This window comes from Lagenorhynchus albirostris, chromosome 14, assembly GCF_949774975.1.
Source record: "Lagenorhynchus albirostris chromosome 14, mLagAlb1.1, whole genome shotgun sequence".
In the NCBI taxonomy this organism is placed as follows: domain Eukaryota; kingdom Metazoa; phylum Chordata; class Mammalia; order Artiodactyla; family Delphinidae; genus Lagenorhynchus; species Lagenorhynchus albirostris.
In genome coordinates this window covers 53,599,717-53,626,802 of record NC_083108.1, presented here as the reverse complement: position 1 = coordinate 53,626,802, position 27,086 = coordinate 53,599,717, and the positions used below count along the sequence as shown (strand labels likewise).

At 35.9% G+C, this 27,086-nt stretch overlaps 1 protein-coding gene and 1 pseudogene across 1 annotated transcript in view; both read right to left on the bottom strand.

Moving 5' to 3' along the window:
- SMCHD1 (structural maintenance of chromosomes flexible hinge domain containing 1) overlaps positions 1–27,086 on the bottom strand; it is a 128,882-nt gene that overhangs the window by 18,294 nt on the left and 83,502 nt on the right. The window contains exons 33-44 of the mRNA XM_060121914.1: positions 25,891–26,006; positions 24,775–24,839; positions 19,539–19,626; positions 18,786–18,917; positions 17,738–17,887; positions 11,177–11,303; positions 10,888–11,007; positions 9,823–9,908; positions 9,070–9,192; positions 7,409–7,599; positions 5,507–5,616; positions 5,048–5,118 (exon numbers count right to left, since the gene is read on the bottom strand). Of these exons, the coding sequence (XP_059977897.1) occupies positions 5,048–5,118; positions 5,507–5,616; positions 7,409–7,599; positions 9,070–9,192; positions 9,823–9,908; positions 10,888–11,007; positions 11,177–11,303; positions 17,738–17,887; positions 18,786–18,917; positions 19,539–19,626; positions 24,775–24,839; positions 25,891–26,006 (1,379 nt within the window). The remainder of the gene's footprint in view (positions 1–5,047; positions 5,119–5,506; positions 5,617–7,408; positions 7,600–9,069; positions 9,193–9,822; positions 9,909–10,887; positions 11,008–11,176; positions 11,304–17,737; positions 17,888–18,785; positions 18,918–19,538; positions 19,627–24,774; positions 24,840–25,890; positions 26,007–27,086) is intronic.
- LOC132504465 (essential MCU regulator, mitochondrial-like) lies at positions 13,969–17,285 on the bottom strand (annotated as a pseudogene).

The following is a 27,086-nucleotide window of genomic DNA, read 5'->3' as shown; positions in this document are numbered from 1 at the left end:
AAGATCCCACATGCCTCGGAGCAACTAAGTCCGTGCGCCACAACTACTGAGCCTGCACTCTAGAGCCTGAGAGACACAACTACTGAAGCCTGCGCGCCTAGAGTCTGTGCTCCCCAGCAAAGAGAGGCCACGTCAATGAGAAGCTCATGCACCACAACAAAGAGTATCCCCCGTTCGCCACAACTAAAGAAAGCCCACGCACAGCAATGAAGACCCAACGCGGCCAAAAATAAATAAAATAAATATATTAAAAAAAAAAAAACTTAACATTTTGCATGACCCAGCAATTCCACTTCTAAGAATATTCTGAAAAAAATCATCACAGATGTGAACAATGTGCACTGAAACATTGTTTTAATAATGAAAAATATGAAACTTGCACATTTCAATAAGTTACATAAATAAATTATGGCACACTCACATAATGAAATAATGCATACATTAAAAAAATGACTAAAGAATAATTTAATAACATGTAAAAACACCTAATCCAAACTAATACTGTGGATTAAGTAGTTTCTGAATTATAAAAGATTAAATAAAATATAATTTTTAAAAACGAAAAGCAATAGGACAGGTAATAAAAAATCATGACTAGTATTTATTCTTTTAATATGATTCCAAGGTAATTTACAGGTATTTTGCCGTCAAACTGGGTACTTTCTATAAAATTTAAATGCAACAGAATGTGTATCTCAAGAAAATCTGTGAATTCTTTGGTGAAATGAATCTTTTAGTAAAACAAACCACCACACCTTACTTTCTTAGTTCTGGTTTGGATTTGTATGTTTCCTAAAAGTGAACATTAAAAATACAGACTGAATTAATGTACTATTACCATATTGTTATTAAATTATATAATATATAGTAAATTAAATTATTCTTATTAAATTATCAAATTTCAGGCAATGTTTTTACAGATTTAGTACCATCTTAAATAACAAATACACTCAAATTTCTTGTCTATTTTCTTGTTAACACACTCACTGACAGTATGAGTTACAGGCCTCTGGCAGAAGGGACAGTTTTTCAATTCTCAAATGGCATGGAAGAAAGGGGAAATGACAAGTTGCTATTTAATGGGTACAGAGTTTCAGTTTTACAAAAAGAAGAGAGTTCTGCAGATTGGTTGTACAACAATGTGAATGTAACACTACTGAACGGTGCACTTAAAAATGGTTTAGATGGTACATTTTGTTATATGTATTTTACTATAATTTACCATTAAAAGAAACTTCAGTCCTCACTAGGCACTATATTAGGACAAAAAAGATCATGACAGCTTTTACAAATTCAGTGAGTGAACAACAGTGCTACAGTTCTGGGCAATACTTATTCACAACTGCTGTAAGGATTAGCAAGGGATGGAATCAACAAGGGGTTGAAGTAGTATAAATGGCATGAAGAATTTAGGAAGAGAAAATGATAACAAAGACTACTGAAACCTAACAAAATCACCAAGAGATGTCATAACAGCCTTTTCTTAGAAGAGCTTTAAAACAATATTTAATAGGTGGATTGACCTCACTAAAAACTTTGGAAGCAAAGAAATCAGTATGTGCTGTTCCAGGTGTCCCCAACCCCCAGGCAGCACAGCAGAAGGTGAGCAGCAGGCAAGTGAGCGAAGCTTCCTCTGCCGCTCCCCATCACTCGCACTGCCGCCTGCACCATCCCCTCCCTCCCACCCCATCCTTGGAAAAACTGTCTTCCACAAAACCGGTCCCTGATGCCAAAAAGGCTGGGGACTGCTGTGCTATACCAATTATGAGGAACAAATGCTGTCCCCGCTTTTGTCACATATGCTGTTACTTAAAAAAAATTTTTTTTTTGATGTGGACCATTTTTAAAGTCTTTATTGAATTTGCTACAGTACTGCTTCTGTTTTTCGTGGGTTTTTTTTTTTGGCCATGAGGCATGTAGGATCTTAGCTCCCAGACCAGGGACTGAACCCACACCCCTGCATTGGAAGGTGAAATCTTTTTTTTTTTTTTTTGGCTACATCAGGCAGGTGTTAGTTGTGGCATGAGGGCTTCTCTCTAGCTGTGGTGTGCGGGTTTCTCTCTGGTTGTGGCATGCGGGTTTTCTCTCTCTAGTTGTGGCACACAGGTTCCAGAGCGTGTGGGCTCTGTAGTTTGCGGCACGCAGGCTCTCTAGTTGAGGCGTGCGGGCTTAGCTGCCCCGCAGCATGTGGGATCTTAGTTCCCCAACCAGGTATCGAACAAGCATCCTCTGCATTGGAAGGCATATTCTTTACCACTGGACCAGGCAGTCCCTGAAAGGTGAAATCTTAACCACTGGACTGCCAGGGAAGTCCTTCCTACTTTTTTTTGAAGCTATGGATTGGTGTCTTTCATCAGTTTTTAAAAGTTTTCAGCCATTAGTTCTTCAGATATTACCTGTGATCCTTTTATCCTCCTCTTCTTGGCACTCTGATTAGATTTTTTTTTTTTTTGTGGTACGTGGGCCTCTCACTGTTGTGGCCTCTCCTGTTGCGGAGCACAGGCTCCAGACGCGCAGGCTCAGCAGCCATGGCTCACAGGCCCAGCCGCTCCACGGCATGTGGGATCTTCCCGGACCAGGGCACGAACCCGTGTCCCTTGCATCAGCAGGTGGACTCTCAACCACTGCGCCACCAGGGAAGCCCGTACTGGATCATATTTTAAACTGACCTCTGTTTTCCCTTAAGTAACTGCATCCTTACTCACTTTCAGCTATAATAATTTGCAAGCTTATAGTGTTTACATACATGTTTATCACCTGCTATTTCCAAGTCCCTAACACCATATTTATTAAATTTAATACTTCTTCTGTATCAAAGAATTCAAAGACCTCTGGATTTCAGATCCAAAGAGACCATTCCTCTACTGAAATTTTATTCTATTTCTATTTTATTATTTTATTCAATCTTTACAGCAGCCCTCTGAAAGGTGTTTCTTCACAGTAGATTGCCTTTCTTTTCTCATTAAGTAAAACTTAGAAGTAATATAGAAGGGATAATCTTTCTTAATATATACAACAGTATACAATATATTCTCCCATCTTGTTTAAATTACATAAGCTTATTTTTAAAAGGGCATCATCTTATATATTATCATTTGGCAACTTTTCAACAAAACAATATATTTTGTACGTCTTCCTTGTTAGGACATGTCAATCTGCTTTATGTCTTTTTAACAGCTACATACTACTCTACTGTATAAATTACTGTAGTAGAGTTGTGCAATCCCAACTGATGGACTTCACACTGCTTCCAAAGTGTCTTAAAAATTCTTAAATATTCTAATGAATATTCTTTTTTTTAAACATCTTTATTGGAATATAATTGCTTTACATCTAATGAATATCCTTGTACATATCTTTATATACTTGTGGGAACATGTCTGTAAGATAAATTATTTTAATACGTTGTGATGGTACAAAGATGGCGGCAACTTCTTTGCCCCTCCCATGGAGAGGAAAGAGTCTATTTCAAACTCCCCACTCTCCGATGTGGGTCTGGGCTGGCCAGATTCTGAACTGACTGCTGGGACTTAAGAGACCTGCAACTTCTGCCATCACTGCTCTGACTTCCCTTCTTAGGTCCCAGATTCCATTTGAAAAAGCCCCCAGCAGCCACAAGGAGAGAACGGTTTGCATAGAGATATCTAAGTCTGCCAGCCTACCAAGTGCCGAACCAGTAGCCAGTATCAACTAGCCAGTACAGGTGGGAGATAAACTAAGTAGGAACTAATTCATTTTCAAAAATAATTTCAAGGAAATATTTCCAACCCAGAACTTGCCGGGTTGGACTGTTTTTCCTCCCCAGCCTGTTCAGCTAACAAAAGATTCTTGAAAAAGAAACGGAAAGCCTCAGGGTTAAGATCAAATCCAGGGTACAGCCAGTAAAATGTGGCCTCAAAGTCAAAAATCAAGTGAAGGATGCCCCTATGTTGAGACCTCAGAAAGATTTAAGGCACTACTTTCCAGATCCTCTTAGCTAGAAAAAGGTTTCTAAAAGCCTTCATGGCATTATCTCACACACCCGTCGAGTGGGGGTGAGAACAATGACCCCAGCAGACAGCACCAGCTGAGCCTCTGGCCAACTCCAGCTGAATCCCGGATGGCTACCAGCATCAACTGCCAGCTACCTGAGTGAGGCATTTTGGAGCTTTCACCATCTCAGTGCAACTAGCTAACACTACTGGGAGAAACCCACAGAGAAATGAGTACTAATATGTTGTTACTGTTTAAAGCCACTAACTTCTGAAGTGCTTGTTATGTAGCAATAGATAACGGAAACACTTATATTGCCAAACTGCTCTCCAAAAGTATTATGGGTCGAATTGTGTCCCTCAAAATTCCTATGTTGATGTCCTAACCCCCAGTTCCTCAAAAATGTGACCTTATTTGAAGACTGGGTCTCTATAGAGGTAATCAAGTTAAAATGAGGTCATAACAGTGGGCTCTAAGCCAATGAGTAGTTTCCTTATACAAAAGGGAAATTTGGACACAGATATGTATAGCTGCGAACAGACACAGGGAGAAGATGACCATCTATCTACAAACCAAGGAGAAAGGCATGGAACAGACCCTCCCCTCATAAGCCCTGGAAAGAACTGACCCTTCTCACACCTTGAATTTCGGTTTTAAGCCTGCAGAACTGTGAGACAATACATTTCTACTGTTTAAGCTACCCAGTCTGTGGTGCTTTGTTACAGCAGCCCTAACAACTAATAAACAAGGGCTACGTCAAATTACATTTCCAACAACATTATCTGAGTGTACTCTTTTTCAATACCACCATCAATAACAGATACTGATTTTGAGTCTTAGGACAATTTCATAAACATCTCATTTTAATTTGCATCTTGGCAAATTCATTCCTATATTTTGCCCAATTTTATGCTGCTTATCAATCTGTAGGATTTAAATTGGTTTTGACAAGGCTACTTAGTCATTTGCACATGTAACCTAAAATAAAATTATTTCTATACAGAGCTATGTATTAAATTTTTAAAGTACACATTAAAATTGGAGCTACAAATTAAAAAATAATTCAAATACATACCTCTTTTCTATAATGATTAGCAGCATCCAAATTATCCAAAATAATGGTGTCTCCTAACAGCATACCAAACACTAAAAAATTCAATTAACAAATTATTAAAATGATGACATCTTTTTTGGTCATATTAAAATATTAACACAAACTTCTGGTGGTGAGCATGCTGTTGTGTACTCAGAAACTGAAATATAATGATTGTGCACATGAAACTTTTATTTTTAAAAAACTGAGATATTTTAAAAAATCTTAACATATATTACAAAGTTTTATTAGAAATAATGCTAATAACATAAGAATTTTATTCAATATTTTCCTCTAACAGGAAAAATGAGAGAAGTAAATATTAATAAAACTATCACTTATAAACTAAATAAGAACATAATTTTCCATAGTCAGTAATTTATGTATCTGGATAACAAATGTTAACATCTGTATAAAAAAAGCCATCATAATTTCCTTTACCTGTTTCACAATGTTCTACGTTATCTGGAAACGTTAACAAATCTCGGGCAAAGACAGGATCTCCAATGGGTTTAAAATACAATTTTCCATTTCGGTAATGAGGCAGAGGTCTGAATTTTAAAAAAATTTAAACAAAACATGTAACTTTTAATCAAAAAGTATATATATACTATGAAAAACATATGAATATACTGATTATTTTTGTGATCATTTAATCAACTCCCTATGCAAGGTAATACTGCTAAATTATTAACCGCTATGCCTTTAGAAATGAAAACGATATTTACCGTATAAAAATATCTTAGTTTTATCTGTACTGCTATTGTCAATTAGTTTGTAAAATCAATATAAACTAACCTTTGTTTAGTTTGACAAGGAAAGGAGAGAAGCAGCCTCTCAAGCTGGCCCTAAACGAGGATGCCAATGATATGACTGTCTCATGTGGAGAGTGGCCCTAGAATAGACGGGGGGAAGGGGCAAGGCCCAAGACTGAGCATACGAGAGGGAAACAGCCCAGTACTCTGGCCACCTGTCCTCTGACACACTGTACAGAATGAGCAACTGAAGTCCAGGGATAACAAGGAGATTCAAGAGATGGAGGCTGACTGGGGTGTCAGGGCTTTCCACTTCCACATACGGTAGCTTTTCCCAAATCTTGTAGGTAGGAGTAGAGGTTGGGGTGGCTTTAAGAGCTAGTTAACTCAATTCCAATAACAGGCACAATACCAGAAAGAGAGAATAACTAGCTTTTAGAGCAAGCATTAGCCTTAAATACCAGATTCATACTTTCCCTAAATCAAGAATTCTTAACTTGGTCCTCAGGGATTATGAAAAAAAAGAGAGAACCTCCTGGAGGTAAAATTACTTTTATAAAAATTATTACCCTTATAAACACAGTCATTATGATTTGATAGGATTTCCCATGTTGTTTAAAATGGCTGCTGACTGGTAGCAGAGTAGGAGATTTTAGAAGCAGATAGATTTGAGTTCAAATTCCAGCTGTTTCCTGAATATATTTTTAGATTACAAAGTGAAATAAAATGTTAGTTTAATGACACAGTAAGCTCTTAACATTAGTTTCCATTCTCCTTCAATTCCCCATACCTACCCAACTGTACACCTTGCAAACTTTGTTTAGGAATCTGAGAAAATTATTGGTCAACACTCTGTTATACATTTTAACATTTTTGTTTTGTTACCACCATTTTGTTTTAGTTTTTTAAGGTAGATTTTTAAAAATAGCCAAAAATTAGAGAACATACAAAATATTTTAAATTTTAGATTAAAAATGCCTAATTGGTTTGCACAGTTATTTCCTAAAAACATACTTTGAAAAGTAAATGGGAAAACACTTAAAGAAACCAGATTTATATTAAAACAAAGATGTAACATCCTTTAAAAAAAAAAAAAAAAGGTGTAACATCCTAAGTAGATGGTCTCTTATATTTCAACTTAGCTAATGGCAGTTCCAATAGAGAAACCTTCTCTACCTAAATGATGGCTGCTTATTTTCACACGACATAAATAGGACAAAAGACATGTATCTATACTCTTACTCCAAATAAAGGTGTTCCATATTCTGTTAAGAATAATGACATCTTACCATCCTTCCTGTTGCAAAGGCCAAAAATTCACTTTGGGTTTGTGTGTTTGTATGTGTATCTCTCATACATACAAATAACATTTAATTGGCAAATTAAACTTGGCCAGCATATATGATCAAATACACTGCAATACTGATCTTAACGAAGATCATATTTGTGATGAAGACAAAAATAATGCACATACTTTGAGTCACTTCTCTGTTTAAGCATCTTTTAGAGAAATTTTAAAATTCGGTGATTTGATAAAAAATAGAAAAGAAATTTCTGAAAAAAATCATTACTTTCACTTTTTTCTAACCTTTTCCAATCTGGAAGAGTCTTCTTATAAATAGAATCAAGGGGCAACACCTGCTGACGACCTTGGGTTTCGTCATAGATACGACGTGCAGCATCAGTGCTCAGGGTGACCACACAGTCCATGTCACTTGCCAGATGCCAAGAAATAACCATTGCGGCTCTATCATCTTCAATTTGTGCCAGGTGTGCAATCTATAACCCATTTTAAAAATCAAGTAAAAAAGTTTTAAATATATATAAATTTGACATTAAATATTTTAAAAGCCCAAGTCTAAAGCAAAAACACTTTTTTTGAAACACTCACATAAATTAACAAAAAAATCTCAAACTGTAAAAGCTTACTGGCTTAAACATATTAAACTGTCTCTTCTGCTATTAAATTTTAAAAAACTGTTCCCAGATTAAACTACAGTAAGTTTTGCAAGTAACCAAATAAAAATATTTGGAATATTATCAGCTAGGTGATGTACTTTTCCCCCCACATTTAATATCTCTACTATTGGGGTGTGTCAACTGATAAAGTAATCATAAAATACACTTAAACCTAAATATAGTTATATACTATACCCTTCTAAGCAGATCTTTTACTCAGATGACTTTTCAGAAAACACATCTAAACATCACAGATAAGAATCATTTCTTCTGCTTATATAAACACTTTAGAGCTTAGAATTAACAGTCACTCTCCTATTTACAAATACAGTTGACCCTTGAACAACGTGGAGGTTAGGGCCACTGACCCTCCAAGCAGTCGAAAATCTGCATATAACTTCACAGTCGGTCCTCCATACCCACAGTTTCACATCCGAGGATTCAACCGTTAGGCAGTACTGTAGTCGGTATTCAGTTTAAAAAAAAAGCTGTGTGTAAGTGGACCCTCACAGTTCAAACCCATGTTGTTTAAGGGTCAACTGTATAGCAAGTCCATCAGTATCCATAGGGGACTGGTTCCAGGAACCCCCTCAGATACTAAAATCTGTGGATACTTAAACCCTTTATATAAAATGTCATAGTATCTGCATATACCATCTTGTACACTTTAAATAATTTCTAAATTACTTATAATACCTAATACAATGTAAACGTTATGTAAATAGTTGCCAACATATGACAAACTCAAGTTTTAGTTTTTGGAACTTTCTGGAATTTTTCCCCAAATAGTTTCCATCTGCAGTTGGTTGAATCTGAGGATGCAGAACCTGTGGATACAGAGGACCCACTGTATTTTAGTCACAAGCTTGCTCAAAGTCCAACAAGGTTGAAATTTTGTGGCAGATTTCTAAACCTCATTTATTGCACTGATATGGTCACATCTACCCTTTATTCTTACCTGATCTGGTAGCAAAAACCTGCCCTAGCAATGAGAACATCACAATGTCTACTCTTGTACAGTAGTCCCCCCTTATCTGTGGTTCCTCTTTCCCCAGTTTCAGTTACCCACAGTCAATGGCAGTCTGAAAATATTAAATGAAAATTTCAGAAATAAACAATTCATAGGTTTTAAACTGCACACCATCTCAGTAGTGTGATGAAATCCCACTCTATCCTGCCTGGGATCCCCAAATATCGATATCGTCATGGCTCCATGATCTAGGATCACCCAAAGCAGATAGAAAACAAGATAATAAAATGTAATGCCTCTTAAAAGGCTTAAACACAAACCTTTCCTAAAACATCTCCACTGCCTTTAGTATAGTTTGGAAGAGTACATGATCTTCTGGGTTTTTTCTTTAGTTCTTCCTGTTCTGATATCTTATTCTTCAAAAGTGCTTCAATGTGTGGCATCTGTAATTTAAAAAGAAAAATTAACTGCAAGGCCAATTACAGTTACTCTTGTACCAGGCAGAGAAAATAGCAGAGAAAAACCAACAATTTAGACAACTCGAGAACATAGTTACAACTCAAGAACATAAAAGTTACTAAGCAGCTAGCTATTCCTTTCTTATAAGAACATGATCATAGTAATGTGAAGAGTCAACCTCACTGATTCTTTTTTTTCTTAGTTAAGAAATATATAACGTATAATAGGACTTATGAGTTATACACATAAAGAATGTAAGCATTAAAAAAATCTATTGTCTTTTGTTACTTTCTCTCATTTTCTTTGCCACCACATATACTGATTATCACTTAGGTCTCTTCAACGCAAGTTCTCAAGTTGGTGTATTATTAATTTAATTTACTGGTGTCATTAGATTAGAAACACAAACTGCAATTTCTTTGAAAAGAGCACTCCGTCATTGTTAGCCCATTTTAATGTCTAGTGAGTGACTAGATTATAATCCACATATGGCTTAGTACCCCAAAACAACAGTGTATATAACATTCCTAATAAAATATGAATGGTAAAAAAAAAATTATAGGTTAGAATTTAATTAAAAAGAAAAAACTTTCACATATACTTGGAAACTGTACCTGTTGTGTTGTAGGAATGTCAATATTGTGTGTTTTTAGTTCATTTCGCAACTGGGCCTCTTTTAATTTTGCTTCTTCAACTTGGCCTAAAATTAAAAACAAACAAACAAAAACTATCAATTTGTGATAGCCCCCAAAATATAGTTTTTGAAGAATGTTTTCAATCCCTTGTTTTTTTCCTTTTAATGATTGATGCTAAAATGAAAAATGAAGAGTATTATAGAAATTTTAAATTAAACTAAAATCTAAAATTAAAGTTCATTTCTAATAAGGGAGAAATGAGCTAAGGCAGCTAAGGGAGGTATTATGATATGTTTGTTGCAAACCACAAGTAATCTTGGAAAAGCTATTTAATTCTAATCCACATGACTATACATAATTTATACATAATTGCATAAGGTTATTCTAAGAAACAAATAGGACTTTTTAAAAACAAAATTTCAGTGCTACAAATTGTGTATTATTTCATTACTCTACTTAGTTCCTATTATCCTCTAAATATCCTTGACCTGTGGAAAAATCCGACAAATAGAGCACAACTCAGCAAATGCCTTGTCTTAAACAGTATACAAACATCATTAAAAACTGTAGCAAATGTTCCATGTATTTATTAAAAAATAAATTACATATTTCTCTGCTGTAGATATATTTTTTGCTGCAGATATTTTTAAATTGAACTACACACAGTCGCATGGCTCAAACTAAAACTTAAATTACATATCACTCTTTCAGTGATACTGTCATCCAATGTCTTTTGCCAAATGCTAGAGCTAGATAAAAACCTTATTACTGTTATGTCAAAACCTTTAAATTTCTATAGATTCAGATTTCTAGTAAAAGTTTCAAATTTTTGTAGGTACACAAGATATACACTTATTTAAAATGCAGGAATACTTCATCTTAAGAAGATCGAATGATGAGTAATATAAACCATCACTACCACCTTTCTGCCGTGTCCTGCAGTTTACTTCTAAGTTCAGGAAATTAGACAATGTTTGTGTCTCATGGCCTCAACCTTCTACCTCACTATTCCCCAAAGCATCATTTGAACACAAAATGACTTACACTTCATCTCATCAAGAAGCTGTTTGCTGGCATCAAATAAACTTCTATACATTATAATAGACTTAGATAATTGGTCCTTTTCTTTTGTAAGTGCTGCCATTTGTTGCTGCTTCTTAACATCTAAGAAAAAATATTCAGACAATTTATTTCAATTTTTAAATTGTGACTTTTCCGAAATGTCATAACATGATTAGATAACTAGTAAGCACCATGTTAATGGAGAGCAAAACAAAGTTATATAAAGTACCACAAACGTACGAGTTTATCCTCTATTTTCCTAGAAACTTACCATTGTAAAACATAAATGGTAGGATATATGATTCTAATGTTCTTGATAAACCTGGTAGCCGAGGCTCAAACACAATAAAATACTCAGTGCTATCCCTTCCAGGACTATTTTCTGCCAGAACTAGACTCTGTATAAAGAAAAAAACAGCAAGGAAAAACGAGATTTAAAAAGGTATTTGTAAATGTATAAATGTTATATATCTCATTGTACTCTGTTTTCAAGTAAGTGGTAAATTTTAAAGGCAAAAGGCAAAATTGACTGACCTGTGAGATTCATTAAGCATTCATTAAAACATCAGCAGCACCATCCAACACATAGAACTCTTTACCTTTTGTTATTGGTTTGAAAGTCAAATTATCTTATCAATAAATAACTTATGCAAAAATTATATACAATGGAAAACTATAAGAAAAAGTATCTTTCCAGGCCAGAAATATCAATGGCCACTTATATGCTGACTAGAAATATCTTCCTGATTCCAACCTTTAAGTTCAAGCAGTGTGAAACAGCTGACGGTATGAGTTATAAAAATAATCACAAAGAAATGCACAAAGCCCAATGCTGAGTTTAAGTTACAGCTGTTACCATGGAAGTAGACCCACCAGTCCCAGGTGACCAAACAAAAGGTCCTGAAAAGCTCTAAAGATTTGTTTTTTGTCTTTTTTAATGTATTTTCTTCATTAATGAGCACACACACGTGCGCGCGCACACACACACACACACACACTTCTGATATACTTTGAGACCATAACATATAACTAGTAAATAATGCAATATAAATATTTATATCCTAAATAACTTTTTCAGTCTTACAAGGAAACAATAGGTACTAGTTGTTTTGTTTTTTTAGACCACAATAAAATTCAGATATAAAATTTTAAAAAATCTAAATTGATAGAACACTGTAAAACAATCCACGAAATAAGAAAATTATAAGTCCATCATTAAACCAATCCCCAATCCCACCACTTAGTTTCTGAAAACTGTTTTCAATGTATTTACATGAATATAAACACAAAAATAAAACTGCTTGCACTTTAAAAATAACACACACTTTATACTGTAGCAATTTGCTTTCAGCACTCATTTTGATCTATCAATTCAAGTGAATGTTTAAATACCAATTTTTTACATTTATGCATAATATAGATACAATACACTATAATATCCTTTCACTGGGTGATGAACATTTCATTAAAAAATTTTTAGCTATTATTTATAATACAGCAAAGAAAGTAGCTTTCAGTACTTCTTGGTGTATTCTCCAGAATAGAGAAATATAATGACTTTTTCCCCCATAAATTTTTGGGGTTTTTTTTGCGGTACGCGGGCCTCTCACTGCCGTGGCCTCTCCCGTTGCAGAGCACAGGCTCCGGACGCGCAGGCTCCGCGGCCATGGCTCACGGGCCCAGCCGCTCTGCAGCATGTGGGATCCTCCCGGACCGGGGCACAAACCCGTGTCCCCTGTATCGGTAGGCGGACTCTCAACCACTGTGCCACCAGGGAAGCCCTCCCCCATAAATTTATCTATCTATCTATCTATATATGGCTGTGTTGGTTCTTCATTGCTGTGTACGGGCTTTCTCTAGTTGAAGTGAGTGGGGACTACTCTTCTTTGCGGTGCGTGGGCTTCTCATCGCGGTGGCTTCTCTTGTTGCAGAGCATGGGCTCTAGGCGCGTGGGCTTCAGTAGTTGTGGCACACGTGCTCAGTAGTTGTGGCTCCTGGGGCTCTAGAGTGCAGGCTCAGTAGCTGTGGTGCACGGGCTTAGTTGCTCGGCAGTATGTGGGATCTTCCCAGACCAGGGATCGAACCTGTGTCCCCTGCATTGGCAGGTGGATTCTTAACTACTGAACCACCAGGGAAGTCCCTATAGTGACTTATTAAAAGTTTATTTTAATAGGTAGTATCAAATTTCCCTTCAAAAAGGCTACATCAATTTATCCTCTCACCATCAGTGTATAAGAATATCCAGTTCCCCTGATGTGTCTGGCCAACACTTACTATTTTGTTGTTGTTGTTGTTGTTGTTTTTAACATCTTTATTGGAGTATAATTGCTTTACAATGGTGTGTTAGTTTCTGCTGTATAACAAAGTGAATCAACTATACATAAACATATATCCCCATATCTCCTCCCTCTTGCGTTTCCCTCCCACCCTCCCTATCCCACCCCTCTAGGTGGTCACAAAGCACCGAGCTGATCTCCCTGTGCTATGTGGCCGCTTCCCACTGGCTATCTATTTTACGTTTGGTAGTGTATATATGTCCATGCCACTCTCTCACTTTGTCCCAGCTTACCCTTCCCCCTCCCCGTATCCTCAAGTCTATTCTCTAGTAGGTCTGTGTCTTTATTCCCGTCTCCTAGGTTCTTCACGACCTTTTTTTTTTTTATTTTTAGAGTCCATATATATGTTAGCATACGGTATTTGGTTTTCTCTTGCCCTTTATTATTTTTTCATCTAGGAATCCAAGTTTTGAAAGAATTCTAAAAAGTGGTATTTCTCAAGGAGTTTTAAACAATCAAAGCTTCTTCTGATTGCGTGGTATAACTAGCCAGTGTTACTCAGCACAAAAGCTGAGCCTTTAGTTAGCCTACGCAGCCGCTGGGCTTTTGTAAATAAGGAAGATTGGTCCCAGGTCCCCATGATTACCTTGTGGATCCATAGGGGCCTGGAGGCCCTGGGTTGTAAATCAAAGACCTATTTGTTCAGCTGATAGAGATAGGACAGCAGGGTGAAGAAACTGCAACTAGAGCCTACTTGTATTGAGAAAGTTCAGCCATCACTCAGTCATACAGAGCTGATGTTTATTATGTTTATTCACAATTTGATTATGCTCAGTGGATAGCACATCTCCAGGAACCTCCCGTAGCCTGGGGATCTGAGCTATGGTCACAGACCATGCAGGACGCTTCACTGGGGTTGGGAGGCTGAGGGCTTTCCCTGGGCCCATCTGCTGATAGGGAAGGAGGAGAGGCTGCGAGCATCACCATTTCTTAAGTTAGGGCTTTCTCCTTTCTATACTTCTCCACGCCCTATTAGTCGTCATCATCATCATCCTCTGGAACAAAAATATCATGCTCCTCAACTAGAGCAGCAAAGTTCTTGCTAATTAGCGTCCCGACATAGAGAAAGAGGATCACAATGGAGAACACACGGAGAGGGCTGAAGGACATTTTCACCGGTTTGGGCAAAATGGCGCCGCTGCGAGTAACGATGACTGACCTCGATGGTACCAGACTCCGAATTAGCCACCCCGTCCGGCGGAGACATCGCCACCTTTCCCCAGACTCAGCCCGCTCCGGAAAGCCCCAGATCCGACATGTGCCAACGCCAGCCAGCGACCCGCTCCGGACGCCATCTCCCAGCTCCCCCCCTCGTCTGGGCACCTGCACCCCACCACCCGGCCCCCGTGCCGCCCTCGGGAAGCCAACACTCACTATTAATCAAGTACTTCTTTCTTCTAAAATGATGTATTAAAAACAACCAGTCATCATTGTTTTAACTAGCATTTCCCTGATTAGTACTGAGGTCATGCTTCCTGTTTATTAGTCATTTATACCTTCTCGTCCATTAACTACCTGCTTCTGTTCTTTGGTCATTTATTTTTCTACTAGATTGTCTTTTTTCTCATTGATTTGCAGGAAGTTCTTTAGCATGTTTTAAAAATATGTTCAATATACTGTACTAATATATTGTTATACCAATATATTAATATTATTAATCCTCTATTTATATATATAAATATAAAATCTTTTCCTTTATGTCCTGTTTAAGGAGGCCTTTCCTATCTCAAAGTTTTATAGTTTGTAATCTGGGATGTACAGTTTACCAAGATACATGGAATAACAGAACTGAAGAGAACTGAGGAGTCCAAAACTGCATCCATACACAAATGGCAATTTGGAATATGAGAAAAGGATAAATATATAGCAGAATAAAACTCAGACACCTCTTTCAGAAATTCCCAGATCAAGTAGGCAAATAATATAAAGAATTTGAATAACACAATTAACAAACTTGAATAATTATAAATTTAGATTAAAACTTTAAAGAAAGCAGTACAAGTTCTTTTTAAGCAAACAGGGAACATTTACAAATGATTGTGTTTTATACCAGTGTTTCCCAAACATCCCTAATGATAAGAATCACCTGCAGAAACCAGATTTCTCAGCCCTGTCCCAGACCTACTTAATTAATATATGGGTCAGGAGCCAAGTAGGACCTGAGAGATTTCTGCTTATTCAGTGTGATATTAGGAACCTCTAGTGGAAATTCATATGCATGACATGAAGCTGAGATTCCATATGCAGCTGTGGGGCAAGCCTCAGAAATGTGTACAGCAGGGTAAGTAATTTCAAATGCCCGTGGCGGGGCCAAGGAAATAGGACAGAGGTAACCAGGATATAGGTAGTGGGCTACGTGTGTTCTTCCAATACAAACCGACTCTGCATACTCAACATGTCTTCCCCACCCTTCTTTGTTTTTCAACCTCTGGTTTTCATTACCTAATTTTTGTTAGGGTACAAGAAAATTTCACTTTACCATCCACTATAAAAATAAGAGAACAAGTGTAAATATAAGTAGCAACTGACACTTGCTCTCAATGTCAAAAGATGAAAAGAAGTATCATGGATGCAGCTGACTGGAAAATCCTGCTGCTTTAAGAGATCTTGGCCCCATACTGCCAAGTCTTTAGAATTCTCCGAATAAATCAGGAATGCAAATCTCTTTGTGAAAACTCCAGAATTTTTAAAATGTTGAGAACTAATTAAAATGGAAATGCTGTAATGTTCGGTGACTGCCAGACCAACCAACAAGTTGAACTTTAGACCAGGTACAAGCTGGCAGTCTCCCCAACTGTAAGCCTAATATTGCTAAAACAATGTGATTTTAGCCCTGGATTAGATAAAAAGATAAACACCACCACCAACAAAAAAAATACAGAAAAGGTGAAATTTCATATTTAATGGTACAGGAAGAATTATTCAATAAACGATACCCAAAAATTTAGTTAATAAATTTAAAAAAAGATAAAAATAAAATCAAGACCAATAAAAAAATTAAAGGCCTAAGAATACAAGAGCTATCACTGTGAATACAACCCTTCCTCCTGCCCTAATATAAACAAAGCTAAAATCTAAAAGACAAACTCAGGAAAAAGCTACTTATACACAAAAGAGCATTAACATCTTTAATATAAAATTAAGAAGAAAATGATGAATCTCCCAGAAGAAAAAGAGTTAAGGGATATAAAGCAATTATACTCCAATAAAAATGTTAAAAAAAAAAAGTTAAGGGACAATCCTACAAAGGTCAAAACCATGAAAAATGTTCAAACCTTCCTAGTAACAAAGAAAATACTTAACAATAGGAAGAGTGGTTGAATTTTAAAAACCATTCTATTCAGGATTGGTAATACGAGAATGTACACGTATTTCTGGTGGGAATATAAACTGAAAGGCAATTGGCAATAACTACCAAAAGGCTAAAAATGTACACTCCCTATCTCCAATTCTATTTCTAGCAATTTCTTAAGGAAACAGATTTGTGCAAAGGATATACATAGAAGAAAGCTGATGGAAGCACTGTTGATAAAACTTTGCAAAGAAACTAAATTTTCACTTAGGATTGATCAAATAAATTATGATCATCAATACAATGATGTAGGTTTATACTTGCTGGTAAAGAAATGTATCAAGGATGTGTTAAATGAGAAAAGGTTTTCGGGTTTCCCTGGTGGCGCAGTGGTTGAGAGTCCGCCTGCCGATGCACGGGACACGGGTTCGTGCCCCGGTCCGGGAGGATCCCACATGCCGCGGAGCGGCTGGGCCCGTGAGCCACGGCCGCTGAGCCTGCACTCCGCAACAGGAGAGGCCACAACAGTGAGAGGCCCATGTACCGAAAAAAAAGAAAAAAAAAAATAAGATTTTCATGAAAGCAGAGTTCTATTATATTAATGAAATTTTATACCCTCCTCCATGTCTATATAAATCATACTCACAGAACACATCCATGCAGTGTCAGTGTATACACAGAAAAGTGTGGAAGGTTATACACTGAATTGCTAATCATCAATATCTCTGAAGGGTGATGATATAGTGATTATTTTTGATGTTCTTGCACTGTGTATTTTTTATAGAAGTAAAACTATTTCCATTTTGGAAAAAAAAATGAATAACAAAGGTTAGCTGGTTTTACTAAACTTTCCTAGATATATGTACATTTTACCTGGGCTATGTTTGATTCTATTTCTAGCCACAGAATGGTAGCTTTTCAATGAAACATGAATATCAAATTGTCACTGAAGTTAAAATCACTCCAGTTACAGAAAACAGTCATCCACAGGGGAAAAGAGGGTCTTTCTAATAGTAACAATGATCATGGGTTCACTGTGTAATAGCTTAGAGCAAAAATCTCAAAATATTTTAGCTGACTTTCCAATTTAATGCTATAATTAGAACATCTTCATAGCTATACATACAAAAGAACAGGTATTGTAATACTGTGGTTTAAAATATTAAATATGGAAACCTTATCTACCGGAAGACAAAAATATTACCGTGATTTCAGCTGAACCTTTCACAAAGGGAAATTCAAGTGTTCTAACTTTCCCAATAAAGAGTGGGGTGTCATCTTCCTCATTAGAGCCTTTGATGGTAGCCATTACAGTGCCAACCAAATCAATTCCAGTATGATTGTTGTAGTCATCCTTAAAGCAAATAACAAAAAGTAACTAATTAGAAGAAGTAGAAAAAGATTAAACCCAGAGAAGGGCATGGGCAAATCAGAAATATGACCTATTTATAAAGCCCCAAATATTAAATCATTCTGATCCTTCTTACTCCAAACACAAAATTCAGTTCTCAGAGTAAGTGCTCCACAGGCAGGAAATAATCCCAGAAACCATAAAAGAACCATCTAATACAATAGCTTCCATCTAATACAGTGGCTCAACTCTATTAAAAGGACTCCCATTTAAAAATTAGCTATGTACTATACCTTCAGCATCTATATGTGATCTAGGGAAGACCAGTTTAAGAACGACTCATGTGTCTAAAACAAGAAAATACACTGAAGGAGTTAAGTACTCTATCAGCCAAACTTTTCATAAAAATGAAGGGCCACTAGTGTGTCTTACATGTTTTTGTTAATATTCTTAGCAGCACTATTGCTGCTTACCCTCTGGGTAACTGGAAGCTTTGAGGAGCTCATTATGATCAGCCATGAGAGCAGATCTCTTCAAAATAAATACTTTAACTACTTCCTGCCCCTCAGTGAAACGGACACTGAAGAATCAACTTACTTCACACATTCATAATGCATACATAAAATAGTGGATTAAAGATATATTAGGAAAGGTAGGCAGATTTCTGCATTTTTTAGTAATTTCTACTTAGTATATCTGGATTTTATGTATAATGTTAAACATTCTCTATTTGTATTCAAGTATAAAGATATTGATAAGTATTTCATTCATCTGCACAAAGTTTTCCTATAAACTTAAACTGAATAATCCAGATATGATTCTATAATAACTATCTTGCACCCTAAAACTAGGAATAATTTTTCCTGTTACCCTTTGTAATTTGGAAGTAAATAAACATTACCGTGATACGAAGATATAAATCTTTGACCAAGGTCCTACTGGCAACTGAACGAACATTTGAAACAGCTGGTGTAGCTGGCTGAATTTCAGGAACTAACTTCACAGGTTGATTAGGTAGAACATCCACTATAATCTAACAAAAGAAGCATTCTGATTAACAATACATTAATGACTTAGTATTAAAGATGAAGAGAAGAAATAGAGAGAATATACTAAATGAAATATTACCTTCTAAAATGTATTTCCATTAAATTCTTAAAACTAATCAACTTGTAAAAATTGAGGATAAAAGGCATATCAGATTAATTTTTGAATGTTTACCATCTAAAAACAAATTTAGAAACACTTAAAAATATATGTAATTTAAAAAAATTTAGTGCAGTAACAATAATGAAGATAATGTATGTTAAACTACCTTAAACTTCATTATCTAGAATCCTAGTACCTGAAATGTTATTAACTGAAACATTTTCATGTACAATTGATAGGAGCAACCTTACCATGATATAGATTAAAATGTTTACTAACTGAGTCCTCGATATAAAGAGGGATGGAAAAGTAACTTCTGCATCTGGTCAAATTTAATCAATGTAATTTAAGTATGTACTATGCTAAAATTCCTGAAGATGGCATTATTTATACCTTTCAACCAATAATTAACCCACTTGTAAACAAAACAACACACTCCTCAACCAAGCAAGAAAATGTGAAGCTAACTAAAGCTAACTGCCATGCATAAAAAGAATAAACAAACCTGCTCACTGTTAAGGATATTTGCTTTATCCATCATAAAACCAAACTGGATACAATATGTCCCCACTTTGTTAGGAATTGCTTTATCCCTAAGTTAAAAAGAAAGAGACAAGATCACTGAAACCTTTTAAATAAAAGGGGAAGAAATTCAAAACATTAACATTTCTTTTCCTTCCACAAAAAGTAAATGAGTAAGAGGAGAGTTACTATTACTACATTCACCTTCATTCACCAAATATTTCCTGCAATATCAGGCTTAATTCCAGATCCCTCTTACCTGGACATTCCATCACAAAACATCTAGAACACAAACTCTGGGTGTGGCAAAAAATGAAAGAATAGGAATACAAAGTTGACAAAGTAAACACAAAAAATGCTGAATTATATATCAACTGAATTTTGCTTCATTTCTACTCAGTTTTATATTGTGAATTTCCTACTCAGTTTTATATTGTGAATTTATAGATTATCCAGCTGATCTTTTTTTTTTTTTTTTGTGGTACATGGGCCTCTCACTCTTGTGGCCTCTCTTGCCGCGGAGCACAGGCTCCAGACGCGCAGGCCCAGCAGCCATGGCTCACGGGCCCAGTTGCTCCGCGGCACGTGGGATCCTCCCGGACCGGGGCACAAACCTGTGTCCCCTGCACCGGCAGGCGGACTCTCAACCACTATGCCACCAGGGAAGCCCCCAGCTGATCTTTTTATGTTGCTTTGTTTTCCATTTATATATTCTAAATATATAACTATATATATATAGAATATATTTATTGTGATTTAATTATCAATAAAGAACTCAGTACCTAGTAAGAGGTAGACTTACTAGACTATTTTGGTCACAAACACAATGAATATATAAACGACAGTCTACGGTATACCTTGTCTGATACGTGCAATATGGTTCATGACCTCTAAGTTGGCTCTGCCATGTCATTCATATTCTCAAAATATTGGCATAATGTAGTAAACAAAGGCTGTGAACACACATCTGAATTGAAATTCTGCACTATAACATACACACAACCTTGGAGAAAATTATGTAACCTTTCTCTAGGTTGTGTTTTTCTCTGAGGATAATTCCTAATAGAGTTCCAGTAAGAATGAAACAAGACTTCTGCTCCCAAATGGCAGACCAACACTTCTGGATGAAGGTAACCATATTAAAAAAGACATCTGCTTGAAAATGTTTAAGAGATAATAAGCAAAAGTGAAAAAAATGACTCAGCAGGATACAAGAGAGCACGGAGACCCTGGGAAGTCAGTTTCATATTTAAGGCTGCTTGACTCCTGGGAGAATATCCTAGGAGTAGAGGTGGACCTAAAGCAGACAGGCTCCCAAGGGAAAAGCAACTGAGCTTAGAATTATCTCAGTCTCTGAAAATGGACCAAAATGATAATAGACTGCTAGTGTCTATCCCAGACAACAGACAGAAGCAAATGTAAACTCCATCTAGAGAAAGAGAACATCTTAGACTTCAAATTATTTCTATAAATATGCATAAATAAAAAGTATGGTAAAATAAAATAAATAGATACATGAAGAGGCAAGAGAATCAGAATGAAAGCCAACAGAAACAAGAGACAATCAAAACAGACCAAAACAAACTCCAGACAGATTTCAATAAACTCTGATTACTGCTCAAGGTAATAAAAGACAAGACTGAAAATTCCAACAGAGAACTGGACCTTTAAAAAAAAAACTAAAAATACCAAACAGAAATTGATAATTCAAAGATGAATTTAACAGCAATTAGATACCACTGAACAGAGAGAGATTAGTTAATTGAAGGTAGCTGAAAAGAAAGTATCTAGAATGAAGAAAGACAAAAATATGGCAAATAGAGAAAAGAGGGTGAGAGAGAATACTGTAAGGACTAAGTGCATGTAAATAAGAATGTAAGGAGGAGAAGACGGAAAGAATGAGGCAGCAGCAGTATTTGATGAAATAATGGCCGACAATTTAAAAAAACTGAACAAAGACCACAAAATCAAAGCCTATGAAAACCAGACAGGATAACTTTCAAAAAATCCAAACATAGGCACATCACAGTAAAACTGCTGAAAACAAAATTCAAAGCAACCAAAAAGGAGGGTAAATGATAACTTTTCAAAAACAGTTAAGACTGATCGTTAACTTCTAATGATGGGAAGTTAACGAAATGATGGGACAGTGAAGGACGGCTTGGAAGTACTGCAAGAAAGAAACGGCCAACCTAGAAAATCATGTCCAGAAAAATCGTTTTCAAGCATGAAGCTGGAATATATTTTTAGGTAAAAATTAGATAATTTGTCACCAGCAGCTGTGCACTCGAAAATATTAAAGGAACTTCCTCAGATGAAAAATGATCCCAGATGGAAGCCCTGAGTTGAAGATTAACAGAAAGGATAAATGAATTAAAGTCTAAATGAACACTGACTATATAAAATAATAATGCCATGAAAGATTTAATATACACAACAACAAAGGCATGTTAAGCTGGGAGAGAGAAAATGGAACTTAAGTGTTCTATGACTCATGCACTGACCAAAAAGAGGGTACAAAATGTAAATTGCCATTTAGACACTGATATGTCAACTATGCATGTTGTAATCCCTAGATTAATTAATTTAAAAAATAAACAGAATCACTTAGAAAATTGTAAAAAATTGCATAACTACCAAGTTAATGAGAAAAGAAAATGAAAATAAAAACAATAAATTTTTTTTTAAAAAAGAAAGGAACAAAGAATAGTTGGATCAATAAAAAACAGTAAGATATAGACTCAAAAAGCAAGCATTGGATCGTTCTCAATGGTGAAAAACTGAAACCATTTCCAATAAGATCAGGAACAAGACAAGGTTGCCCACTCTCACCACTATTATTCAACATAGTTTAGGAAGTTTTAGCCACAGCAATCAGAGAAGAAAAAGAAATAAAAGGAATCCATATCGGAAAAGAAGAAGTAAAACTGTCACTATTTGCAGATGACATGATACTATACATAGAGAATCCTAAAGATGCTACCAGAGAACTACTAGAGCTAATCAATGAAGTTGGTAAAGTATCAGGATACAAAATTAATGCACAGAAATCTCTTGCATTCCTACACACTAATAATGAAAAATCTGAAAGAGAAATTAAGGAAATGATCTAGCTTAAGGAACTAAAAAGGGTTGTTTATAGATGTTGATTTCAATGTTATTTATAATAATGAAAATGGAAATAATCTAATTAGCCCAAAATATGTGAATAGGTAAGTAAATTATGCTGTATTTTCAAAATAAAATAATCTATTAAAAAAAAAAAAAAAAGCAAGCATTGGACTTCCCTGGTGGTGTAGTGGTTAAGAATCCGCCTGCCAATGCAGGGGACACGGGTTCGATCCTTGGTCCGGGAAGATCCCACGTGCCACGGAGCAACTAAGCCTGTGTGCCACAACTACTGAGCCTGTGCTCTAGAGCCCATAAGCCACAACTACTGAGCCCGTGTGCCACAACTACTGAAGCCCACAGGCCTAGAGCCCATACTCCACAAGAGAAGCCACCATGATGAAAAGCCCACACCCCGTGACGAAGAGTAGCCCCTGCAAGCCGCAACTAGAGAAAGCCTGCACACGGCAACGAAGACCCCCAAAAAATAAATTAACTAATTTTAAAAAAGGCAAGCATTTTTGAAATACGTTAATAGCTAAACTTTTTAATTAAAAATTATCATTATTATTATTTTTTGGCCGCATTGCGTCTTTGTTGCTGCACGCAGGCTTTATCAATAGAGAGAAAACTTAAAAGGAAACCAAAAACAAATTCTGCAGCTGAAAAGTACAGTAACTGAAGTGAAAATTTCACTACAGGTATTCAAAGGCAGATTTGAGAAGGTAGAAGAATTAGCAAACTTGAAGATAAGACAGTGGAAATGAGAGTCTGAGGAACAGAAAGAAAAATGATTGAAGGAAAGTGAACAGAGCCTAAGGGACCTGAGATGCTATCAAGTGGACCAACATACACATTGTGGGAGTTCAAGGAGAAAAGAGGGAAAAGGGGGCAGAGACCATGTTTGAAGAATGGCTGGAAACTTCCCTAGTTTGATGAAAGACATGAATATAAGTATCCAAGATGCTCAAGGAATTCCAAGTAAGATAAACTGAGAGACCCACACCAAGACACATTATTACAAACTTTCAAAGGACAAAGAAAAAGAGAATATTAAGAGCAGCGAGAGAAGAGCAAATCATTACATACAAGGGATCCTCAATAAGATGATGGGATTTCTCATCAGTAAGTTTGGAAGCCAGAGGCAGTGGGCCAATGTTTTCAAAGTGCTAAAAGAAAGAAACTGTCAACCAAGAATCCTACATCCAGCAACTGTTCCTCAAAAGTGAGGGAGAAATTAAGATATTCTCAGATAGGAATTCCCTGCAGTCCAGTGGTTAGGACTCTGCACCTCCACTGCAGGGGGCACGGGTTCAATCCCTGGTCAGGGAGCTAATAAGATCCTGCATGCCACACAGTGCAGCGACATTCTCAGATAAACAAAAGCTAAGGGAGTTCATTACCACTACACCTGGCCCGGAAGAAATGTTCATGGGAGTCCTACAAGGTAAAATGAAAGAACAATAGACAGTAACTTGAAGCCACATGGAAAAATAAATACCTCAACAAAGGTAAATACACAGGTAATTGTAAATGCTGGTATTATTGTAACAATGATTTATATCTATACTTGTACCTTTTTCTTTCTATATGGCTTAATAAACTATACACTTAAAGAAATAAAACAAAGCAATTATTAGTCTAAAAGGAAAGAAACATTTTTAATAAATAAAAGAAACCTTAGACACCATCTCTCCAAAACCATTTTCAGATTTCAAAGTACAGGTCCAGACTAAAGAAGCAACACTCAAAGTCACATAGTTAAACAATAAAAACCTAGTTCAGCTTTTTTACTTCATCAGATCTTAAGTTTAGAATTACAGAAATGTCCTATATAATAAAATATAAAGTGCTCTGACAACAGAATTCTTCTGATGTTTTTGATAGTTTTGAAAACAAATATATCTATCACAACAATCTTTCCCCAAACCATTTCACAAAGTTTGCAAACAAAATATTTTCTCAAAAAACTTCCTGACCAAAAATTAAGAAAATAACATTTTCTATTCAATCATAAATTATTTCTCCCTAGCTGAGCAGGCAAATGTTGCCAAGGCTGATTAACTTCATAACAAAATATGCATTAAAATATGAAACAATTTGAGAAATACCTGAAGTAGAAGCAGCCATCTTCCTTGTCATTATCCTTTATTTTATTACAACTAAATATTTCTGCCTAGAAGGAAAAGTAGGGAAGAAGGGGGAGAGGGAGAAATCACAAACATTAAACACAGTGTATTTACGATAAAAATTTCTTTTTCCTTTCACCAAGTGTGAACCCAGATCACATCCGGATTGATAAATACACACAAACACACCCCTACATGTATATATCTTTACCATGCATGTATGACACAAAAGTGAGATTAGTCACAATGGAAAGATATACCATTAATCATTAAAGGGCACAAAACAGATCTTAAAGGTGGTGACATAATTTTAAGGTAATAGCAGCTTGATGGGACTGATGGTATAAATTAAGGAAGCTAGTTTCCTAAACAGATGACTAAACTGAACCATAAATCCTCAAAGATGTCATTAAATCAGGACCCCTGATATGGCTTGGTTTAGTTTCCAATTTGAGATTTATTTTAGATTGGCACTGTCTGGTATGGTAGCCAATAACTACATGTGACTACTGAGCACTTGAAATGTGACTGGTCCAAACTGAGGTGTTGTAAGCATAAAATACAAACCAAATTTCAAAGATTTGGAAAGATACATGAATGTAAAATATCATAATTAAATTTTAAAATATTGAGTTCATGGTGAAATGGTAACTTTTTGTATATTAGTTTAAAACTATATTAAACTTAATTTTACTTACTTCTTTTTATTTTTTAATGTGGCTACTAGCAGAATTCAGAATATGAGTATCACGTGTGGCTGGTATTATATTTCTATTGGACTGTATGGCTTTGGACTCTCAAACTGTTCTCTCCACTCTACCCCCTTCTTTAATTTACTCTGTAGTCTATCAATCACATCTCCTTCTCTCACTTTCTGTACTATCTCTCAGTGATATTTAGTTTTTTGCCTGTGCTACTGTTCTTTAGACTTAATTCTGAAACATACTCTGATGCATCTTTTAAAAATCCTAAGTGATGGAATGGGTTACTTTCTAGTTCTCCAGGATATACACACTGCATTTTTATATTAAATTACATTTAATTTTATGTTAAATGTAAGAGCTACTTTTAATTTCTAAAATGCTTTCTATGACTCACATTTGCTGGTGGTCGGTTCCCACTGTTTGACAGTTTCCACATTTTCATGGAAATACGTGCTGGATTAATATTTTTAATGATACTGTCATCTTCAGAAATAACAGTAATCCTAAAATCTGTAATGATGAACATTAAAAAATTATTTTCTTTCTAGTTCAATTAGTGGATTTGGCTAAATAACTGTATGTCTTAAAGCATACATCTTGTTTAAGTGTTAATAATAAAATTCTAATGAAGAAATAAAACTATTCTTTAATTAGTCTTCCCCAACAATTTGTCTACAGAACTTAATCATAACAGGTAACTCTCCAGTGCTAAATCTCCCACAGAAATCTAATAAATACATCTTTGCTATTAGTAATCCTTTGTCTTATTTTCACAGTCTGCCAAGCAAGACCAAAAAGGTTAGACTGTGTTATTTGTAGCACAAGGAACTATATTCAATATCCTGTGATACTACTGGGCATATACCCTGAGAAAACCATAATTCAAAAAGAGACAGGTACCACAATGTTCATTGCAGCAGTATTTACAATAGCCAGGACATGCAAGTAACCCAAGTGTCCATCAACAGATGAACGGATAAAGAAGATGTGGCACATACATACAATGGAATATTACTCAGCCATAAAAAGAAACGGAATTGAGTTATTTGTAGTGAGGTAGATGGACCTAGAGTCTGTCATACAGAGTGAAGTAAGTCAGAAAAACAAATACTATATGCTAACACATATGTATGAAATCTAAAAAAAAGAAAAAAAATGGTTCTGATGAACCTAGGGGCAGGACAGGCATAAAGACGCAGACACAGAGAATGAACTTGAGGACACGGGGAGGGGGAAGGGTAAGCTGGGATGAAGTGAGAGAGTAGCACTGACATATATACACTACCAAGTGTAAAACAGATAGCTAGTGGGAAGCAGCTGCATAGCACAGGGAGGTCAGCTCTGTGCTTTGTGACCACCTAGAGGGGTGGGATAGGGAGAGTGGGAAGGAGGCACAAGAGGGAGGGGATATGGGGATATATGTATACGTATAGCTGATTCACTTTGTTATACAGCAGAAACTAACACAACATTGTAAAGCAATTATACTCCAATAAAGACATTAAAAAAATACATCCTGTGATAAAGCATCATGGAAAAGAACATGAAAAAGAATGTATTTATATGTATAACTGAGTCACTCTGCTGTAC